At 37.3% G+C, this 21,464-nt stretch overlaps 1 protein-coding gene across 1 annotated transcript in view; it reads left to right on the forward strand.

Annotated features, from left to right (window-relative positions):
• Positions 1-21,464, forward strand: part of BRCA2 (BRCA2 DNA repair associated) — a 41,123-nt gene that overhangs the window by 12,299 nt on the left and 7,360 nt on the right. Inside the window, exons 10-20 of the mRNA XM_037377559.1 lie at positions 129-1,310; positions 2,187-6,935; positions 8,122-8,214; positions 9,651-9,720; positions 10,110-10,528; positions 11,465-11,655; positions 12,256-12,443; positions 15,872-16,042; positions 16,341-16,692; positions 17,381-17,536; positions 19,680-19,824. Of these exons, the coding sequence (XP_037233456.1) occupies positions 129-1,310; positions 2,187-6,935; positions 8,122-8,214; positions 9,651-9,720; positions 10,110-10,528; positions 11,465-11,655; positions 12,256-12,443; positions 15,872-16,042; positions 16,341-16,692; positions 17,381-17,536; positions 19,680-19,824 (7,716 nt within the window). The remainder of the gene's footprint in view (positions 1-128; positions 1,311-2,186; positions 6,936-8,121; positions 8,215-9,650; positions 9,721-10,109; positions 10,529-11,464; positions 11,656-12,255; positions 12,444-15,871; positions 16,043-16,340; positions 16,693-17,380; positions 17,537-19,679; positions 19,825-21,464) is intronic.

Here is a 21,464-nt window from a genome sequence, read left to right on the forward strand (position 1 = left end):
TAAAGGTAATTACCATAAAATTGAAAGCTGTGTTTACCTAAAAAAATGCCAATGCTGTTGCCAAATTATTTCCTAAAACTTGATTTTTTTACTTCTTTTTCTCTCCCCATCTTCTCTAAACTATTTAGAGTCGGAGATGTTAGACGGCTTATTTGGTGAGATGAATAGCTTTGAGGATACATTCAACATGCCTGCTAAGTCCAATGGAACTCTCCTGCTGATGCCACATGGTCTGGATGCAGTTGAGAAATGTGAAATGAATACAGATAAAGCTCAAGGAAAGGGGGATGTTCCTTCTGAGCAGCCTAATAGAAGAAAGACTGGCATTTCACAGGAAATGAAAACAACTAACTGGACTGAAAAAAGCCATTCTATTGAAGTGAAGGATTCTTTACTGAGAAACACAGGTGAAGATCCGTGGGATGGTAAAGCAGCCTGTTTAATAGGACAGGAAAAGGAGTCTGAGTCCCTTATGATCACAGGAGATGTGCATTACAGAACACACAAGTCATCTGAGAATGAGAAGCCTGTGAAAGAAGATGTGCAGTCTTCAAGCCAGTGGTCTCAACTGAACTTATCTGATCTTGATGTAACTCACTTGGAAATGTCTGTTTGTAGCTCTTCACCCTCTGACTTACGTAGAGAGAAAAATTTAGAAGAGAAGTCAGTACTAATAACTGAGGATGATACTCTGGAAACATCTTTACTGAATACTTCAGACTTGATAAAAGCACAAAAGCTGTTGAGTATCAATTTGTCAGAAAAGTGCTATGAAATGAAAAATTCTGAAAACAACCCGAAACTGGAAGTAACTCCAGTAAATTCAGTGTGCCTGAGCGTTCGCAATCCAAAGTTAGCAAAAGGATGTGCAGCTGAGAAGGTTTCCAAAATGAGCTTCTTAAACTGTAATTCTTTTTTAATTGAAAGTACAAATGTAATGGAGTATTCCGTAGTCTACAATGGCAGCTTTTCCACACATTTAAAAGCAATTTCTAAATCTGTCATAACAGATGTTGTGTCTCACCCAGTTGTATGTGGTGCTACATCTCCAGATAACTGCAATGACCTGCATTTAATAAATAGAGAAAATACTCCTACAAAGTCTGGCTTTAAAAGCCTGAATATGTTATCCAGCTTGAGAAAGAGATCCAAGAGACTTATTTATACAATAAATAATACTTTACTGTATCAAGAAGAAAAAATACAGAAAGAAGTAACCTCTGAATTGCCTATTCATCCTGTATTAATGCACTCGGAATCTGATTTGTGTGAATTTAAAGGTTGTCGTGTGGCCAGTGTTGATAAGCAAGGTATATTATTGAGCTTTTCATCATTTGAGGAGGATTCTTTAATTATTAAGACTCTCTTATGTAAATGTTTCAGATAAAATTGTGTAAAATCCTGCGTTAGTGATAAAGTAGCTCTGCAACTGGGAATTAAGGTATGGAATTGGTCTGTTATAATAACAGTGGCAGAACAGCATTATTGTCAAGTAGTTTGATGCCAGCTTACTGGTTTAGTCTCAGATTAGTTTTTGGAATAGAAACTTCCACCTTGAACTGTTACTCTAATAAGGAAACTTAGTTATCTTTGTCAATGCTGTTTAGGCACCCATAGTGTTGAGGGCCATCCTGTCCAAGTTGACAACTTCTAAGAAATCATAAAGAATGGCAAAGTTGTATTGTTGTTTTTCTAAAATTAGGGGGTTTGAGACTGTACATCTGTTTCTTACAGAAGTACAAAATACTTTAAAAAAAAAAATATATAATGAAAGCAAACACACGCTCCTATTTTTAAAAGCTGTTGTTCTTGCTGGAAAAATAATGTTAGGATTTGAAGTACTTCTCTTTAAAGTTTGAAACCCATTCCTTGTGTCTCAACATGAGGATTTAAGTCCATCTCTTCAAATTTTATTACAATTAAAAATCAGTTGTTTTTCAGCTGATAACATTAACTGCAGCCTACTCGCTTCTGGCTATTAGAACATGATTAGATTAAATAGATCTCCAATCTTGTCAAGGCATTCACATTTGAAAACAAAATTGATATTTATGGTATCACTGTTAAGTGTGTGTGGAAATGATCTTAAAGGGCCAAAATTTTAGGAAAAATTTAATTTGCATTTGTTTGAATAAATGAGAACTACTTTATTAACATGGTTTTCTCTGTAATGTCTTCTCTTGTAGACTGCTTGCTTCTTGCTGAGAGAAAGTGTTTGCAATCGAATATCAAGAAAAATAATTTCAGCACTTGTACTTCAAAAACAGATGTAATGGGTAGCGCATGGGATAATTCCTTCAATGATAGGTTGAAGCAACAAGATCAGAGAGGCTTGGAGGGAAATGCAAGAGAAGATCAACCTGCTACGTCATTAAAATGCGTAGAAGTATCTAATACACAGAAAGAAGACACAACAACTTTAAAAAGTAAAATAATTCCAAATACAAAAAGTAAAGCTCTAACTTCAGCATGTCTAATGGCAAGAAAGTGTTCCAGATTGCTCCCTAAAGGCTGTTGCTTAGAGAAGGGTGAGGAAGATAAGTACGTGAGTGCTAACATGAACAATGGAGATACTGTACTTCAGAGCCCGAAAGAAGAACTTGTGTGGTCTTCTCCTAGGGATAATGAACACTTGATTGACGTGCACCGTGACACTATATCTGTGACAAATAGCAGTTGCAGTAATACTCAGAGTCAGATCAACTTTTGCATAAATGGAGTCAGTAGTGATTGTTGCAGTAAAATACCAACGGGTAGAAGGCATGCTACAGACTGGCGGTCAGTAGTTGATGGCAGAGAAGCATGTGAACCTTTGGGAATAAACTACTCAGAAAATTGTAGTATTGGATTAAGACAAAGTGAGAAAACGGATGCAGCTGCCTGGTCAGAAGTTGTAGCCAACAATGAAGAGCCAAAGTCAGCTGAAAACAAGGAAAGCCCTCAAGCAGCTGCTTTCAATAATGTAGCTGTAGAGTCTGCCAAAGAGTTGTTAGATTGTATAGATAATAATTCTTTAAATGAGGTAATTTCTGAAGAAGATAAACAATTCGTACCTATGTATTCCAGCAAAAACCCAAATGAGAACCTGAAGAATAAAGGGAAGTCACCAGGAAATCTTAATGCTTGCAGTTTGAATCTGGGCTTTGGTGGCTTTCAGACTGCTTCCAATAAGCAGATTAAATTCTCTGAATTCAGTATAGCAAAAGGCAGAATGCTTTTCAAAGATATTGAAAATGAATGCTTTGAAGCCTGTTCAATGCAAAGAGTCGGAAACTTTTCAAATAAGGTTAAAAAGGCGAATATGTTTTTCTCAGATTCAGAAAGCAAGTTGGGTGGTAATTTATCTGATTCTTTAGATTCACAGACAAGTTTTCTTAATCCCAGGCTTACACAGTTTATTCCACATAAAGTTGGCTTGTGTAAAAGCTTTCCTAGAAGTCCACAATCCTTGCAAGAAACAAATCAAACCTTGACAGCAAGCCAAGAAGCTGAAATTGCTGAACTTTCTAGTATTCTGGAAGAAACAGGTAGTCAATTTGAATTTACACAGTTTAGAAAGCAAAGTAACGTACAAAGTCATGCCTTTCAACAATTTGGAACTTTAGAAACATGTGGAACAAAGAATGTGGAAAACATTTTTGAAAAAAGGAAAGATGCTGATTTTTGTAGCACTTTTAAGTCTGAAAATCAAGTGAAAAATGACAAGTATTGTACTAAGCAGGAAGACACAAATGAAGACTTAAAAGTGGTGGAATATGAAAAAGAAAATGCAGTGGTTTTACATAAAAATGACAAACACGTTACATTTACTAAATTAGACAGAAATAAAAGTAGAATATCCAATAAGAGCTTTCCAATAGCTAAACAGGACTGTTTTTCTAATTTTGTAGGCTTTACTTCAGCTGGAGGTAAAAAAATAAATATTTCTAAGGTGGCTTTGAACAGATCTACAGAGCTCTTCAGGGACTTGGAGGATGATGATGACTTGTTTAAATCTTCTGAAACTAGTACTAGATGTCACAATTCAAATGGGCATATGTCTTCTAACTGTAATTCTGTCAGATGCCTGACAAAAGAAAACAGACAAAAAACTGTTTGTGTTTCAGACTTCAAAAGCATAGATGCCATTTCCCACAATACACAGGAAAAAAATGATGAAAATACTACTACACCATTTAAGGAAAATACGGAAAATCAAACAAAAAGATCAATAAATGATACTGAAAATGTTCATTTCAATAGTACTAATGCTATCATCAACAGTCTATCATCTGTTAAAAAACATAACCAGAATCTTAAAACTTTCAAACAATTTTTGAATCAAGGAGATGGCCAAGTTGAAGGCAGGTTGCAGGAAGACTCATTAGGTGTAGCATGTCTGGGAGATGCTGTTACAACTGCAGAAGAACATAATTTAAGTATATCAGATACAGTGGAGAACCTGTCCCCTAATGAGAAGGGAGAAGACAGAAAGGAAGATGAACGCTTGTCACAAAAATTTCAAACTCCAGCTGGTGGTGATATATCCAGTTTTGATGCAGCATTGGATCATTCTCTACACTTGCTCAATATACAGTATGGAGGAAGAGGTGTAAATGTTTTGGACAACTCTGATAAACAAAAGATAAATTGTGAAAGTATGGAAGATGACACCACCCATGATAAGAAGCTGTTACTGAATGAAAGCAGAATAAAAATAGGTTCTTACCATCATCATCATCAAATACCTTTTGAGCAAGAGGTGAATTTTGAAAAAAATCAAGTGAAGGGGAGTTACCTAACTGGTTTTCATACTGCTAGTGGCAAGAAAATAATAATTGCCGATGGATTTTTGGCTAAAGCTGAACAGTTTTTTGCAGAAGATGTTGATGTAGGAAGGGAATATAATGATAATTTTGAGAATCTCATAAAGAAAAGGAAACATGGTAAGAACTGCATAAAAGACTCTGATTTATGTATTGAAGGCATTGCTCAGTGTGATCTAGAAAAACCTGGAGATCAATTTAAGCTGGCAGTAGAGAGCAGTCCTGTTAAACGCACTGTGGTTCTTGATCCTGTTGAAGTAGATACATCTGTTAATCTAGGTGAAGGTTGTGAAAGAAGTTTGGTAACTTCATATGCACATAAAAAAGCTGATGTCAGACCTGGGGAGTCAGAATTTGAATCTCTTACTAGACAGGAGAGTGATACTTTAAGTAGAGCTCATTTGCCTAAAGATGGAAAACTGTTTGCAGAGAGAAAGATGGAATACTCCCCAAAAAAGAGCGATGATTCTGAAAACATACGTGATTTTCCTGTGCACTCTGCTGCATCTCTGCATTTAATGAAGGTATCAGATAACCTTGAAGATAATTCTGTACCTGGAGATAAAAAAAATACTTTTTTTGTTGAGTATAGTAACAATAGATCTAATCGATCCTTCCTCTTAAATTCAAAAAGTAGCTCTGTGAACTGTGACAGTAAGAAATTTGATTTAGAATGTTTAAATGAACCTTGTGCTGATAGAGACTGCTTTGCAGACACCATGGTTAATGCTTGCCAAAACCAGTCACGAGTCAGTCTTCCTGAAGATGAAAATAATTTAACCAGGTTAAAAGAAACAACACTTAGTGTTGAAAATCAAGAGGGTAATCTGAAACAAACTGTGTTTAGTACAGCAAAAGGTAAAGCCGTTTCTGTTTCGGAAGGTGCATTAGCAAGAGTCAGACAGATGTTTCAAGATGACTACAGTGAATCTGTAAAATATGAAATTGAGACTAACTCAAGGACTGAACAAACAGAAGTTGCTGGAAATTCATTTGTCATTCATACTGAGTGTCCTAATTCTGCTAAGTTTTTTAATGCTACAAGAAGTGAAGCGAGTAATTCAGCTGCATCCCATTTTATTAAAGTAAATGTAAGTGTTAGTGAAAATGGTTACCAAGATACAAACACATTTGCAGATGCAAAGTCTGTTTCAAATTCTCAGAAGCGATGCTTTGAACAGAATATTGAGACTTCAGGGCGCTTGCCTGTTCCAGATAAGCAGATAAAGCTGACAGATTCTTCTGTGAGCAGTCTTGGATTTTTCAGTACAGCGAGTGGTAAGCCTGTACAACTATCAGAAGAGTCACTCCGGAAAGCTAGACAGCTCTTTTCTGAAATGGAAGGTAATCATTCAGCCCATGTACAAGAAGACTTTTTAATTGAGGAAAATGTTGAAAAGTCTGAAATGTGCACTGAAGTAGTTCCTAGGAAAATGCAGATAGTGTTACCAAAAGGGGAAGAGAATGCCAGCACTGAATTGATTTCATATCCTGCTTTTGGGTTCAGCACTGCAAGTGGAAAGCAGGTAACTGTCTCTAAAAATGCCTATCAAAAAGCAAAGGCAATTTTAAAAGAATCTGATGACTTTGTAAGCAGTGGGCTTTGCATTAGAGATCAGCTGAGTTCAGTTAAAGAGAGTGGTCAATGTATAAAATCTTTAACTGATAAAGTGAACTTAGAATCCAAAGTTGAGAAAAGCTGCAATGAAGACCTTGAATTAAAAAACTTCCACCCTGAGGAAATGAAGTCTTTTGCAAGCACTCACCATGTCAGAATGCCTGAATATATGTCACATAGTAAGAAAACCAAGCAATTATCATCACTTAAAAATAGCTTTCAGCAAGAGGAGACTAGACCTTTTGGAAAAGGGCAGCTGAATCTGGGGATGAAAACAGAGTCCGAAGCAACTTCATGCAGAGCTACTGCTAAAGGAGAAACTAATCTTCTCCAGACTCCAAAAAACTACTTTGTAGTGGAGGCTGAAGAAAGTGCAAGAGCATTTATGGAAGACGATTTTTCTGATTCTGGAGTACAAACTAATGCTGCACGGACCTTCAGTAGCAGGCTGGATAAAAACTTCCAAACGAAGACCCTTGGGAAGAGGCACTATGAAGAAGAAAACTCACTTGGTAGGTCTTTATTTTATAGATATTCAAATCAATTTTCTGCACAATGGGTTGTTTGAGGGTTTTTTTGCATATCATGTTGCTTTTTAGGTTGTATAGAACTTTAAGTTCTTTCTTTAGGTGTCAATGACAAAAATTTTTGCTGCAGGTGATAGTTTCTCCTCTCTTTCCAGCCTTAAATGCACAGTACAAGCTAAATTTGCAATTAGTAATTTTGAGAGGTATGCAGGTTTTGTTGTTTTATAAAGTTATGGAAGAAAGCTGCTGCTCCTTTTCTGTCTGAGCAGACTTCCTTCTGTTTTTTTTCTCTGCATGAATCTAGTGTTTTTTCATTGAAAAATGAGTAGCAGCATTTCCCTTTTCACCTTTTTGTGCCTTGTAGGTGAGGACACAGTTTCACTTGTATTGAGATTGCTGGTCTGGTAAGAATAGTTGTTGGTCTAAAAGCATGGTTTCTTGCCATCTAAAACTGATCTGTCTCGGAGCTGAAGTGTTGGTACTTAATGTTTGCAGTCACTCAGACCTGTTCAGGGACCTGGGCTAGATGAGAAGTATTTATGGAAGGGTAGATTGCAAAAGTCGCTGCCTGGCTGCACAAGTTCAGGTACAAAGTGGGCAGGCTACTTTCTGGGAAAGTTTAAGTAGTTGTGAAAAGGCAGATAAGACTCTTACCAGGTCCAGCTTGAAACAGCAGTGCCACATTTGAACCACATCCATAGTTACAGCTTCTGTAAAAGATGCGTTAACCTCTGCTTCTTTAGAATTCTGCAGGGACTCTTTATTTGCAGAAAGTACAGCTGTGCTGCCAGCTGAAGTCCGCTGTGGTGCACTTTCTGAAGCAGACTGTCTTGAGTATGTTTGATAACTTAAGGCTCACAAACTTTGAGTTGGATGGAACAGACCTACTGTCCACAAAAGATTCTGCAGCAGACTTAATTACATCTTGAAATCATTCTTGGTAACGTAATATGCAGTCATTCTGTACAGAAGAAACTTTTGCAAATTGTGAAGTAGCTCTGTGTTCAAAAAGGCTCTTGAATACAGGGGTGTGATCTGAAAACTTGCTACTTCTGCTTGCTCTGACTTCTTGAGTGGGTTTTTTTAGAAATTAAAATTACAGTATACAGCATTGGAAAGAAAATGAGCTTAAAAGGAACATCACTTTTAAAAATCTGTGGTTTTGTCCTAGGAGGACCTCCAATTAAGAGACAGCTACTGCTTGAATTTAACAGAACAAAGAATCCCCCCAGATCCTTGAAACCTTCAGTAAGCACCCCTGATGGTAATTTTAGTCTTTTTTGTGTTCTAATTAGTAATCTGATGTTGGTTGTTACCTTTAGAATTCTTCAATTTCAAATAAACTAACATAATAAGATTGCTTAACTGCTTCTTTTATCAATATAGTCATGGAAATTCAGGGTAGTTGCTATAGTAATGTTTCCACTGACTTGAAATCACATGATTAATGGTATGCCTTACTGTGTAGAATCTAAACTTATTACAGTGTACTGCTACTGCAACAATGTGGGTTAATTTTCACCTTGGTAGGAATTCAGGTTCTCACAATCCTAAATTTCATAAATTCTAGTCTCAGTAGGAAGAATATGTTTTATTGATCTGTAATTTCTAAGTCAAAAACTGTATCTGCAGGAAAATGAGAAGATACTGGGAGTTTTATCAGAAAATAATTTGTGAAGACTATAGTTACTGATAAGTGCCTACATTACAGATACTTTTCGTATTTTGAGCCAGTAATATGGAGGCTTATGAAAGTGGAATCAAGGTTTTAAAGTTTGAGTTGATGCTTTCTGTGAAGCTAGTTAGCGATTAGTATATATTAGCGTCGTGATTTTTTGGCTACAGTGTTTGGTTATGGGATAAGCTGTGTTCTTTAAGGAACTTGTTCTAAGCACTGCATGCTTTCATCTAGGATTCAGTAGTAGGATTCTTTAAATATATTGGTGTAACCAGTATATTGGTTCCTGAATGCTGTCCTAAATCTGTTTGAAGCATAAGCCCCGTGATCTGAAGTTTTAAGTGGAATTTGTAAGTTGCTGCCAGAGAATAATTTCATACCCTTCATATGTTAATATTACCCTACTCTGCAGCAGGATTTTAAGTGTTATTTGGTGGAACAACTGAAAACAGTTCTAATCTCCAGTACAGTCTTTGACTTCCAGAACACGTGGCATCTTGTACATATGACTTCTCATCTGAAACTTCCTTCTTTGTAGCCTAAGGACATATAGGACAAATTAGTTCCAGTTCTGGGCAGGCAGGATTTAGTTATGTTGGCCAAGATAAGCATGTCCTTCAATGTTGGAAAGAGGAGTTTGTGCAAATGTACCCATTTCTGTTACTACTACAAAATAAAAAAAAAGTTGAGAGTTCTAACTGAATGGTGAGTCTACCTGGCGTTAAATGTATGATAAACATTTCCCTTTGAGAAGCCTAAAACATCTTTCAAGCTCACAAACAGGAACTTTTGAGAGTTCAGCGTTGTTGTCACTTACCCTTTAGATCTGTCTGCAACTAGTGTGAAGATGTCTTATACAAAGATTTTAGCAGGGGGATGGGAGGGGATGAGAACAAAGCTATTTAAATCTACTCTGGAAAATTTTCTATATATTTATACCATTAATATAGAAAAAAAAGTACTGTAAATATCTATCCATGTAATGTTACATTTCAAACTTTATTTTTCTAATTATCTTGCAGGCATTTTCAGAGACAGAAGAAAATTTATGTACCATGTTCCTTTAAAACCCATAACATGTCAACCTTTTGGGTGAGAAACTTATAATACATTTTAGAATTCTTCTAATGCAATTTCATAAAATCTCACAAGCCCTTGTAACTTTTTAAAAATACATGGTAATAATTTGCTACCCAACTTTATAAAAGTCTTAATAATTTTACTTCAAAATAAACAAATTGCCATATAATAAATATTGCTGCAGTAGACCAGTGAGATGCTAAACAAATTTTACACTTGTATTTTTTTCTCAATAGTGGGAAATTAAGTATTATGTTTTTAAAATGTTAAAGACTGATACTTTGTCTTTGCTTTGAGGTAGTGTTGAAACTTGTGTCACTAAATTAAGAATACGAAAATCCTAACAAAGTTTTCTGCCAGGAAGCTGCAACCGGTATGTTTCAATGTTTTAATCTCTGTAGGGCTACTAAAGAACGACAAGAAGTCAAGAATCCTAACCTTACTCTACCAGATCAAGACTTCAAAGGATTAAAATCTAAACATACCATTTTTCAGCACTGTGCACTAAGGCAATCTTCAAATGCTACTTCTGGGTTTTCTACTCCAGGTAAGGCCTCAGCAAAAGAGGGTGAAGAAACAAGAAGTTTGTACAAATCTGGCAAAACTGCTAAAACTTTCATTCCACCCTTCAAAACCAAGCTGACATTTTCTACAGGCGAACAGGGCAGCAGCAAAAGATGTGATTCACTGATCAGCAAAAATCTGACTGAAAAGACAGAATTGGGTCGGATCACAACTGAACAAAATATTGCTGAACCTCAAGATCACCAGTCTTACATCCAGCATATAGCAGACACTGACCTAGAAAATGGCAAATCAGGTATTTTCAGATTTTGATCACTTAACTATTGCGAATACTATCAAAATCAAACCTTTAGGGGTTTTGCATATTATGGCAGACTTTTTTTTTTAAATAAAAAGAAACTTTTTTTTTTGCAAGAAAATTAGGAAATAACTGCTTTCCTACTGTTTCATGTTACACTGCTGATAAAGCATATGCAACTCATCTCTGAAGTTAATTAAGAACATGAAAAAAACTTGGTTTCACACAGTGCTTCACAAACAAGATGGCTTATGTTTCATTTGATATTTAATTTTATATGCCTCTTAAAATATTCTAGGAACCTTAAAAGACTAGCCTTGCTTCATTCAGTTTTACAGAAGCTTGTTTTCATTCTGTTTTCTAATTAAAATGTAGGCTTAACAATATAAATGGCTGTGTCATTTTCAAAGAGGCAGAGTTTAAATGCTCAACTGTTTGACTTTAGCATGTGGGCTTATGCCTTCCGAGCTCTTTTGAATATTTCAATGTGTATAATTTCTGTAACTATTACAATCACATAATCTGGGCTTTTTCAGATGGACTTACTGTTCGTATTTGAACAGGTGCATGAACATTTGCAGAATTAGATCCCATATTTACAGGTGAAAATCTCAGGATTATGACTTTGTAGTCATCAACTAATTTCTGTTCATTTGCGGTTTTCTATGAAGATAGTTCAGTCTGAGAAAAATAAGTGTATTTAAGTTGAGTTCAGGGACTTATTCATTTCATATCAATATTAAAACACCTTCAGTAAAGACTGCTTTTTAAATGCATTAGTTTTGAAGAATTAGACATTGCAGTTTCTAAAAATAGAGTGTGGCTTAGAAAATATGCTTTTCTTAATCTGCTTGTATAGTGTGACTGTATATCTTAAATCAATATATACTGTTAACGGGTTTTGATGTTTTGGAGGTTTTTTTTAATTTGCAGCTACGGTCAAGATGATGACAAATCTCCACTTTGCCAGAGATCTACAGGATATGAGAATTAAAAAAAAATATAGGCAAAATATTAGCTCCCAGCCAGGCACCCTTTATGTCATGAAAACATCTGCAAGAAATAGAATCTCTCTGAAAACTGCAGTAGAAGAGAAATCTCCTAGGTTTTACTCTATGGAAGAGGTATATTGATCTCTTTTTACTGTGTCTTTCCTGGGATGTGTTTCCTGAAGAAAGCAAACAAAAACTCAGTAGCTTTTGAATAGATAAATTCTTCAGTTTTGAGATAGGTATTTACAGTGGCTGTTATACCAGCTGCTAATTTTTAAGTACCTTTGCATATCCACAGTTTTAAAGATTATTCCAAATAGTAAAGTCATAAATGTCTCTGTAGTGTTATAATCAAACAAGAAAAACATCAAACAAGGAAAAAATCCAACAATGATAGTTGCTATTGGCTTTTAACCCACATGAATAGCTATTTTAAGATAATGGTTAAAATTTAAGCTTAGCGAAGTGTATCAAAGCCCTCTTGCTTTTGGTACAGTGAAGGTACAAAACCTATGGAATTTTTTTAAACACATTTAAAGCACACTGATGCTGTTCTGCTAAAATAATTTCTGGGAATTCCTTCGTTCTCTTCGGTTTACATACAGAATTACAAGGTCAGGCAAAAGCTGTCTCAACCTCAAGCAAATATTTTATCTGAATTTATAACATTAGATATAAAAACTCTCAGCTGAATTCTTACTGTATTATTTCTTTTTCATCAAATTTTTTCAGCTGTACACATACGGTGTTACAAAAAATTGCATACAAGTTAATAGCACAAATGCAGAATCTTTCCAGTTTCTCATCAAAGACTTTTTCAGTAAGGAGTATTTATTAGCTGGAAATGGGATGCAACTTGCTGATGGAGGATGGCTAATACCTACAGATGATGGAAAAGCTGGGAAAAAGGAGTTCTACAGGTACTGTTACTTATGAACTTGAGACAAGTATGGTATTTATTAGTAAGTAATTCTGTTATCCCCTAGAATAAGTCCAACACAGTGGGCTTTTAAAGCCTCTAACTATTTTTTACTGTGCATTTTCAGTACACCTCTGCTAGTGTAAATGAAGATGCGGTAGGGTTGTCAGTTTATGATGTAGACTAATGTTAGTGATCCTCACTGACCATTAAATAAAACAAAGTCAATCTGGAAAATTCTGGGATTTCTTCAACAGTGTAAATAGTCTCCAAAAATTACAATTGTCTGTTAATTCAGCACTTACCACTTTGTTTAATAGGTTTTGACTTTAAGTGGAAAAGGATTTACCTTTGGGCTCTAGAGTTTCTTGATGGGAATGAAGGTTGATTGGGGAAGTGCTTAGGGCTTCTTTGTCAGGACAGGGATGAAAATTTTTTTCAATGTAATTTTTTTTTAAAGCTGACGTATGATTTGAATGAAGCCAAGACTTCAGTAGCAAAACTCACTGATCTGTTCAAGCTTTCCTTTGAGTATATGTAAGAAGCAAAAAAAGAAAAAAATGCACAAACAACGCTTGCTCTTGCACTCTTCCTAGTCCTTTTATCCCTCCTTTTGCAGGTCATTTCAGATGAGCTGGAAAAAAAGTTTGAGTGCATCTCTCCTAAACACTTTTGTAAAAATTGTTTAGTTTTACTGTAAGCAGGTTTGTACCTTTAACTTAATGAAAAGCATGTGCAATAGAACAAGGAACTACCAGTGCACTGTTCTTGCAGCAAAACTTCAGAAAATATTAAGCATTAGTTTCTGACTGACTTGGTATATTTGAGGTGCTCTTTTTTCAAGTCAATGTCGCTGTTGGTATGCATTCATACAAACTCAAGGCAGGGACATGTATTTGAGTAGTATTTGTAGTCAAGCATGCATTGCCAACCTATGTAGTATCAGAATTCAAGAAGTTTGCAACATTTGCTTCCCAGTACCAAAGTGTGACAGAGACAGGTGTGTTCCAAACTCAAGGACTGCTTTTATTTGAAGCTTATCTACTTATCCAGCCTATATCTATCACCAGTTCAACGATAGAGAGACTATTAAGAAATTATCAAAGTCTTGCTAACATATGCAACATCCACTGCCCTCCCCTTGCCCACAGCACCTGTTACTTCATCACACAAATCAGTTGGGTTGGTTAGGCATGATCGACTCTTAGTATATCCATGCTGACCATTTCCAACCACCCTCTTGTCCTTTGCTTGTTTAGAAGTGGCTTTTAAGAATTTTTGCACACTACTCTGAAAGTCCTTGAGTCTCTCTAACAGAGTTTGTCTCCATGGGTTTTTTCTAAATCCTATAAGGCAGAGTTAATCCTCCCACAGTTTCCATTTTGCACCCTGTAGCATCGCATGCCCCAGCTGTTTTATGGACAGCTATGGGATGTGTAGGCATATGCTATTGTGTAGTCACTCGGAGGCAGAGTGTGCAGAACTTGACCTAACTTGTTACTTGTCTGTTTCCTCCCCATTTGGCAAGTATTCTGCTAATAGCAATACCGTCCCTGATTCTGCATTTCCTTCTAGTGGTGACATGATTGTTGAGTGTTTTGGGGATCTACCTTGCTTGATGGAATGCTCATAAAAGCATTTATGGTAATAAATAAAACATAAAAGACATGTTCATCCCTGTGCAGTTAACGGTGCAGGACCTCTTGCCTACATGTCAGTCTTCTGGAGTTGCATGCATTTTTAGAAAGCATGCTGCTCATTATTTTTTTTTCTCATGTGAAATTGCTATTTCTAGGCTGACAAGTAACACCGCTACACAAATTAATAGGAAACGTGAGTTTTGAGGTTGTTTCTGTCAAGAAGCAGTAGATCTCTGGGAACAATCTGCTGCTTAAGCATGTTGGACGTAATCTTGATCATTTCCACACAGTTTTCCTGATAATGGGAAAGGCATTAAAATATTTGCACAAAACACCTTATGCCTAATGTGCCAAATATTGGCCTTTTTAGGCCAGTAGGAACTTCTTGTTCCAGAGGCAGCTTGTCTTAATAAATCATTATCAGATGTGTTCCTGATTCTGTGATTCAGGCCATCAGGTATATGGCTTTCCCCACATTCATTTTTCAGAAACAGAAGAGAGAAACCACCAACATACTACTAAATACCCCAGAATAGCCACAGTGGTTTTGGTGTGAGAACCTGCTCTGGGTGGCAGTGTTGTTCTGACCCTGAATCCCAGATAGCCTCTTGAGCAGTTTGTAGAGGTTGTTCCCCAAGAGATTGGCTTCAGTTCCTGTATGTTTTCTGGATTTTGTTAGATGTTAAAGCATATGCTTGAGAATAGATACCTACTGGTTGGTCAGCTGAATCAGCCTTTTTGTCCCTTTAAGTATATTAACTGGATCTCCATCAACTAGAATATATGGGTCTTCATTTAGTTGTCTGTATTTAGAATCTTAATCTTGAACTGAATTCTGTATTCAGCTGAGTTGTATTGTCCTTCACAAAGGATTACAGAGTGTCTCCTAAAGTCTTGAGATTGATTTGCTCTCTTCTAATGTAGTAGTAATTAATTTGATGGTCATGTCTGCTCCATATCTTCCTATATATAACTTTTTGGGGTTTAAATTGTCTCTTTTCCTCAGGCAGCTGCAGTACAGTTCTTAAAATCTTGAGGCTTTATGACAAGTTGGAAATTGACTTTTTGATAGGCCTTAACTTGTGTTCTAATAAGTCTAATGGCTTAGTTCTTTGAATCTCTGGTCTAATTCTCTTCCTCCTTGAATTAAATGGCCTTCCTAGTGACTGAGAGCTGGAAAAAAGTAGATGTTTCCAACCTAACTCATGCAGGTCACGGTGGTACAGCTTGGACTCAACACAGAATGAAAGTCTATTTCAGTGGTCACCCAATGGAGAGAAGAAAGTTCTTCAGTAGCAATTGAAAGCTCTTTAAAATGTGTTGTCCACATGCATGCTTTAAAAAAAATAAACAAAACCAGAATATCCAAACCACAACTCCAGAAACCGTGAAGTTAGAGGGGGATGGATTGTAATGAGCTCATCAAGCAAGCAGGGGAAACTCCAGGGCTGAAGGGGAGCAGAGCACACCTCTGTCCCTCTATGCTATGTGCATAACTGCACGAAGCAGACAGAGCATGCTCCTGGAGCTACTGCTAGAGTCAGAAGTATCCATTTCAAGAATGCGTGCATCTATGTGTGTGCATGCTGCCAAAGCGTATGAGGACAAAACTTCAGTATTCAGAATAACTGGATCAGGTTATGGAGCGTAACCTTCCTGTTTTCACTGTAATAAATATTCCTTTGTTAACATTGCCTATGTACATACACTGAATATAATGCTAGGAAGAAATATGCAAGTAAAAACTTAGAGTGAATTTCAGGTTAATTTATTAACAATTTATCTGCAGAGCCCTCTGTGACACTCCTGGTGTGGATCCCAACCTAATAACAGAGGCCTGGGTTTACAACCACTATAGGTGGATTGTATGGAAATTGGCAGCCATGGAAGTCTCTTTTCCACATGAATTTGCGAACAGATGTTTGACACCAGAAACAGTACTGTTGCAGCTGAAATATAGGTATGTGTATAGCAATGTATTTGGAGTTATAATTTGTGATACTGTGCTTTCTAGTTCATAATAGTACAAAATAAGCACTTCTACCTTGCATTTACTGTATCAGAATGTTTATATTGTTAAACTTATGCATATCAGTATTAAAAATTTACAGGGTCATATTTGCAAAAACTTAGATAATATTTGCTTTGCTACAGTGTAACTTCAGTCACGCAGATGGATTTGCTACAATTGTTTCTAAGGAAAAACAATGATGGATTTTGTTTGCTTTAACAAAGTGTCATTTAATTCTTTTTTGTAGGTATGATTTGGAAGTTGATAAAAGTAAACGATCAGCAATCAAAAAAATAATGGAAAGAGATGATGCGGCAGGTAAAACACTTATACTGTGTATTTCTAAAATCATATCGCTAAACACCGTTGCATGTCCTAGCAGTAGCAATAAGAATGTGGAAAGTAAAAGAGCAGCAGCAATAATTGAAGTTACTGATGGCTGGTATGGGATTAGAGCTCTTCTGGACCCACCTCTCAAAGCTTTCTTGCACAGAAGAAGGCTGACTGTTGGTCAGAAGATCATCGTGCACGGAGCAGAACTCGTTGGCTTTCAGAACGGATGTACGCCACTGGAAGCCCCAGATTCCCTTATGTTAAAGGTAAAACAAAGTATTAGTTCCGCTCGTTTGGATGTGACTGAGAGATGTGATAGGTGCTATTTAGTTGAGCCATGTTTTGGAAACAAACAGTTTTGTCGGGGCTTTATAAGCAAAAAAGTTTTGTCAGAGTTTAATAGCCAGATTTGTAAGACATGACACAAGGTAGCTGGCAGTATTCAATTGGGTTGGGAGACAAGTTTATAGTACAAAATTCTGCCAGGGTTTGCTGCATGTTTTCACGGTTCCAGCTCTTCAGTTTGATTAAGCACCAAGATACAAAAAGTACGTATCCATCACAGACAATATGGAAGTTGGGGGAAGAACAGAGAGGGGTGGAACCAGGTTGTAAGGATGGACTTGTGGAGAGAGAGGGTCTTGACTTATTTGAGAATGATTAAAGTCCTGGGTGAAGTGTCAGCATAAAAATTTTGCTCCTCTGGTATGAGGGAATGGCTTGTTTCATACGTGCTCATTTCCTAGAGAATTTTAACTCGTCAAATTTTCAGTTCCTGTTTAAAAATACATTCTTGGATGTGAAAAGAAACCTTGAAATTAAAATGTAGTATGTTCAGGTGCAAAAATTCTTAGCGAGGTCAGTGTGAAAATAGTCTTTCCTCTAGATATAGTAAGTTGGATATCTTTTTGACCTCCCAATGACAGTTTATCATTTAACATTTAACTTATTCAGATCTCGGCGAACAGCACTCGATGTGCACGATGGCATGCAAAACTAGGATTTCATCGGGATCCCCGACCTTTTCCTTTGCCTTTGTCATCACTTTACAGTGAGGGCGGTGCAGTGGGGTGTATTGATGTAGTTATTCAAAGAACTTACCCTATTCAGGTATGGATAAATATTCTATGAATCTAACAGGTTGTGTGAGATCTAAGTTATATAAGTTAATTGCTTAATATAGAATAACATAATATAGAAAGCTAAAAGATTTAAGATAAGGTACCATTATATGTAAAATGAACAGGAGTGGTTCTTGCAGTACACATGTATTTAGTATTTCAGGACTGTGGAGTATCCTGCTGTAAGAAGAATTGCATTTGCACTTGGTATCTTCTGGTTGGCTTTGCTTTCAGCTTCAAAAAGCCAGAAATATGTTAATTTTAGTTCTGTAGTCTAAAAAGCATAGCGCTTGTTTTAAAGGAGAAAAAAAAATTGATAGTTGCAACTCCAAGTTGAAGTGAAACACTTCTTTTTTCTAGTATTAGTATTTGTATCCCTTCAAAGAAATTAAATACTTAAAACCATTAGTAAGGTTGCTTTTTTCTTACATGTAGATGGCTATGTTGTGTAAGATCTATTATTTAAAAAATATTACTGAAAATACAGTGTGATTATGGTGTGAAATAAAATGAAGATCTTTTAAATACCACTTGATATCCAGACGTTTTAAATATGGTCAGACTTCACTGTAACTACTTGCTTTTATAACAATACCAACTACAAAAGGAAGCAATATATTTGCTTAGTAATCAGTCCTCTTAATGTTAACAGTTTAACCAGGATACAACTTTCAGGTTTTGTTTTCTCAGAGTATGTTACATTTGGCATGTACATATAGTTGGGGTTTTTTTCCCCCAATGCTTTTTTCCCAAAGTGTTGTATAACTGTTGGTTGATACAGAAAATTCTGCAAAGGTAACACCAATATTTGGTTTGCATCATTACTTTGGTATTTAGATCCTTGCTGTAATGGAGGAAATTGCAGCACTTAATATGTGAACTGCCTGAGAGAACTAGCATTTATTTAGGTCCCAGAAAGGGGACTGTAATCTGTAATCGCATCACAGTAAATGGCTTCCAGACTGGGGAGGAAAGTAGTGCTTTTTATCTCACTATATTAAGAGATTGTGCTGATGTAGGTTATTGTTGGTTTTTTTAAACACTGAGACCGTTGCTCGAACAAATCAAACTGATAGAAAAACTTGGGCTGTCTAGTCTCCTTTTGCCTCAAGAGTCAAGGAGTACAGGAACTACAGTAACCCTAATTAAAGGTGTCCAACTGTGAAGAGTGCAGGAAATACATGAGATGCAGTTAATGAGGCAGGTAGAGCCTAATTCAGCAATTCCCTGCCTCGTGAGGATTAGTCCTTCTTATCCTGCTCTCACTATATTCTCTTGCTGCTTCTCTCTGCTAAACCTGGAGCTCATCTGATCCTGTGGCTTAGCTAATGTAGAGTAACTAACTAATAATAATTCAAAAAAACAAAGAAACAAAAAAAAGACAAAACAAAAAACCCCACAAAAAAACAAAAAACAAAAACAAAAAACACAAAAAAATGCTGTCTATTGCCCTAACAGACTGATGTGGTCTGATGAGCTCAGACATGTTCTAGAGCCAGTGCAAAGGAGAAGATGGGACTGTGCAGCAAAGAGGAAAGGAAAGGGACTGCTTTCAGCAGCAGTGACCTCTTTGTTTGGCTCACCTGTCTCCTTAGATCAGACAAACAGGTTCTGGCAGGGCTGTGAACAAGGCTGTAGACTATGGAACCATTTAAGGCAGAAAAAGTTTAAGAGCATATGCAGGAAAACATCATCGTTCTTTCACATCGTCTAATCCAGTGTCTGAAAGCAGACAGTTGATGTGCAAAGACAAATTGGGTAGAATGCAGTTCTGGTATGTTTTTAAGCATCAAGATTGGTTTGTATCTTAGTAGTGTATCTGCCAGTGGGATCCAGCTGTCTTCTAAATTACATCATTGATACCTACTACTATAAGCTATGGCTTCTTCAGCTGTTAAATCATGCAGTTTTGACCACTGCGCCACTCTGTCTTGTCTTTGAAGCGAATGTTTACCCAGCCAGTGCTGTGGGGTTTTGCCTTTTATCTATTATACTGAAAGAACTTGCACTCTACTGCCTGTTCATTTTTTTAAAAGCAGTTTTGCATAACAGTGAGTATTAGAAGGAAGCTAGATGAGGTTGAGATTTTTTTTTAAAAAGTCTGTTTTTTTGTTTGAATTTTTTCATTTCAGTGGATGGAAAAAACATCAGCTGGTTCATATGTGTTCCGTAACAGCCGAGCTGAAGAAAGGGAAGCTGCCAAGCATGCAGAGGATCAACAAAAGAAACTGGAAGCTCTGTTTGCAAAAATCCAAGCAGAATATGAAAAGCATGAAGGTAAAGCTTTCATTCTTTCAGGACATGTATTAAGAACACACAAATTTTTTGGCATTTACAGAAGAGTTTGAAGAAAAGTGGCAAAAACTTCTCTGGTCACAGAGAAGCAGACAGAGGGTGTGGGTTGTTTTCTTTGTTGCTGTTGGTTTTGTGTTGTATTCTTTTAGGCTTTTTACTTTGCATGTATCAAGGCCGTTCAGTACAAAACAGTTACATACTTGCATGTTTGGCTTTACAACTATCCAGGAAACTCTTCCTGAATGTGTTGGTAGTCAAGCTACTAAAAAATTACAGTTGAGATGATGCTGAAGGAAGTGCTGCAGAATTGTAGAATTGTTAATTCCGTTCTCTTCAAAGACCTGACACTAATATTTCACGCAGAGGTGGGCACAGATTAGGATGTGTCTTGGTAGACCTGAACACCAAGACTGAGCATCTTTCCTCACAAGCATTGCGGGACAGTGGAGATACTGATGGCAGTGGAGCTGCTAAATGGGACAGGGACCCTGGTGGCACAGGACATGGAGAGGGCAGAGTTATTACTGTGTGCCTCTTTCACCTCAGCCTTAACTAGCAATACCAACCTTCAGCAATCGCAGGCCCTGGAGATCAGGGAAAAGTCTGGAGCAGGGAAGACATACCCTTGGTGGAAAAGGATCAAGTTAGAGGAAACTTACGCAACCTGGACATACATAAGTCCATGGTCGGTGACAGGATGAACTCACAAGTGCTGAAGGAGCTGGCTAGTGTCTTTGTGAGGTGGTTTTGCATCCTCTTTGAATGATCGTGCTGATTGGTAGAGGTGCCTGAAGACTGGGGGACAGTAAATATGTCTCCTGTTTTCAAAAAGGACAGGAAGGAGGACCCAGAGAGCTAAGGCCAGTCAGCCTTCCCTCGATCACTGAGAAGGTGGTGGAACAACTAACCCTGAAAACCATTTCCAGGCACATGAAGGACAAGAACATCATTGGGAGTAGTCAGCAGGGATTCACCAAAGGGCAGTCATATTTGACCAGTCTGACAACCTTCTGTGATGAAATTACTGGCTTGGGTAGATGAGGCAAGAGCAGTGCGTAATTGTCTGTCTTGGCTTCAGTAAGGCTTTTGACACTGTCTCCCTTAAAGTCCTCATAGAGAAGCTGACGAAGCAGACAGTCAGGTGGATTGAAAATTGGCTGAACAGTTGGGCCCAGGGAGTGGTGATCAGTGGCACAAAGTCTATTTGGAGGCTAGTAACTACCAGTGTACTCCAGGGTCCAACACTGGGTCCAGTCCCGTTTTAATGTCATCATCAGTGGTCTGGATGATGGGGCAGAGTGTGCTCTCAGCAAGTTTGCTTGTGATACAAAATTGGGATGAGTGACTGATACACAAGGTGGTGTACCTCCATCCATAGGGACCTCATCAGGCTGGGGAAAAGGGCTGACAAAGAACCTTGCGAAGTTCAATGAAGGGAAGTGCAAATCTTGCACCTGGGGAGGAACAGTCCCACGCACCAGTCTGTGGCTGGGGCTGCCCAGCTGGAAAACAGCTTTGCAGAAAAGGCCCTGGGGTTCCTGATGGGCAGGTTGAGTGTTGCCAGAAGGTCTAAGGAGGTGATGCTTCCCCTCTGTTTAACACTGGTAAGGCCACGTGTGGGG

This window comes from Falco rusticolus, chromosome 2 (assembly GCF_015220075.1).
Source record: "Falco rusticolus isolate bFalRus1 chromosome 2, bFalRus1.pri, whole genome shotgun sequence".
NCBI classification, from domain to species: Eukaryota; Metazoa; Chordata; class Aves; order Falconiformes; family Falconidae; genus Falco; species Falco rusticolus.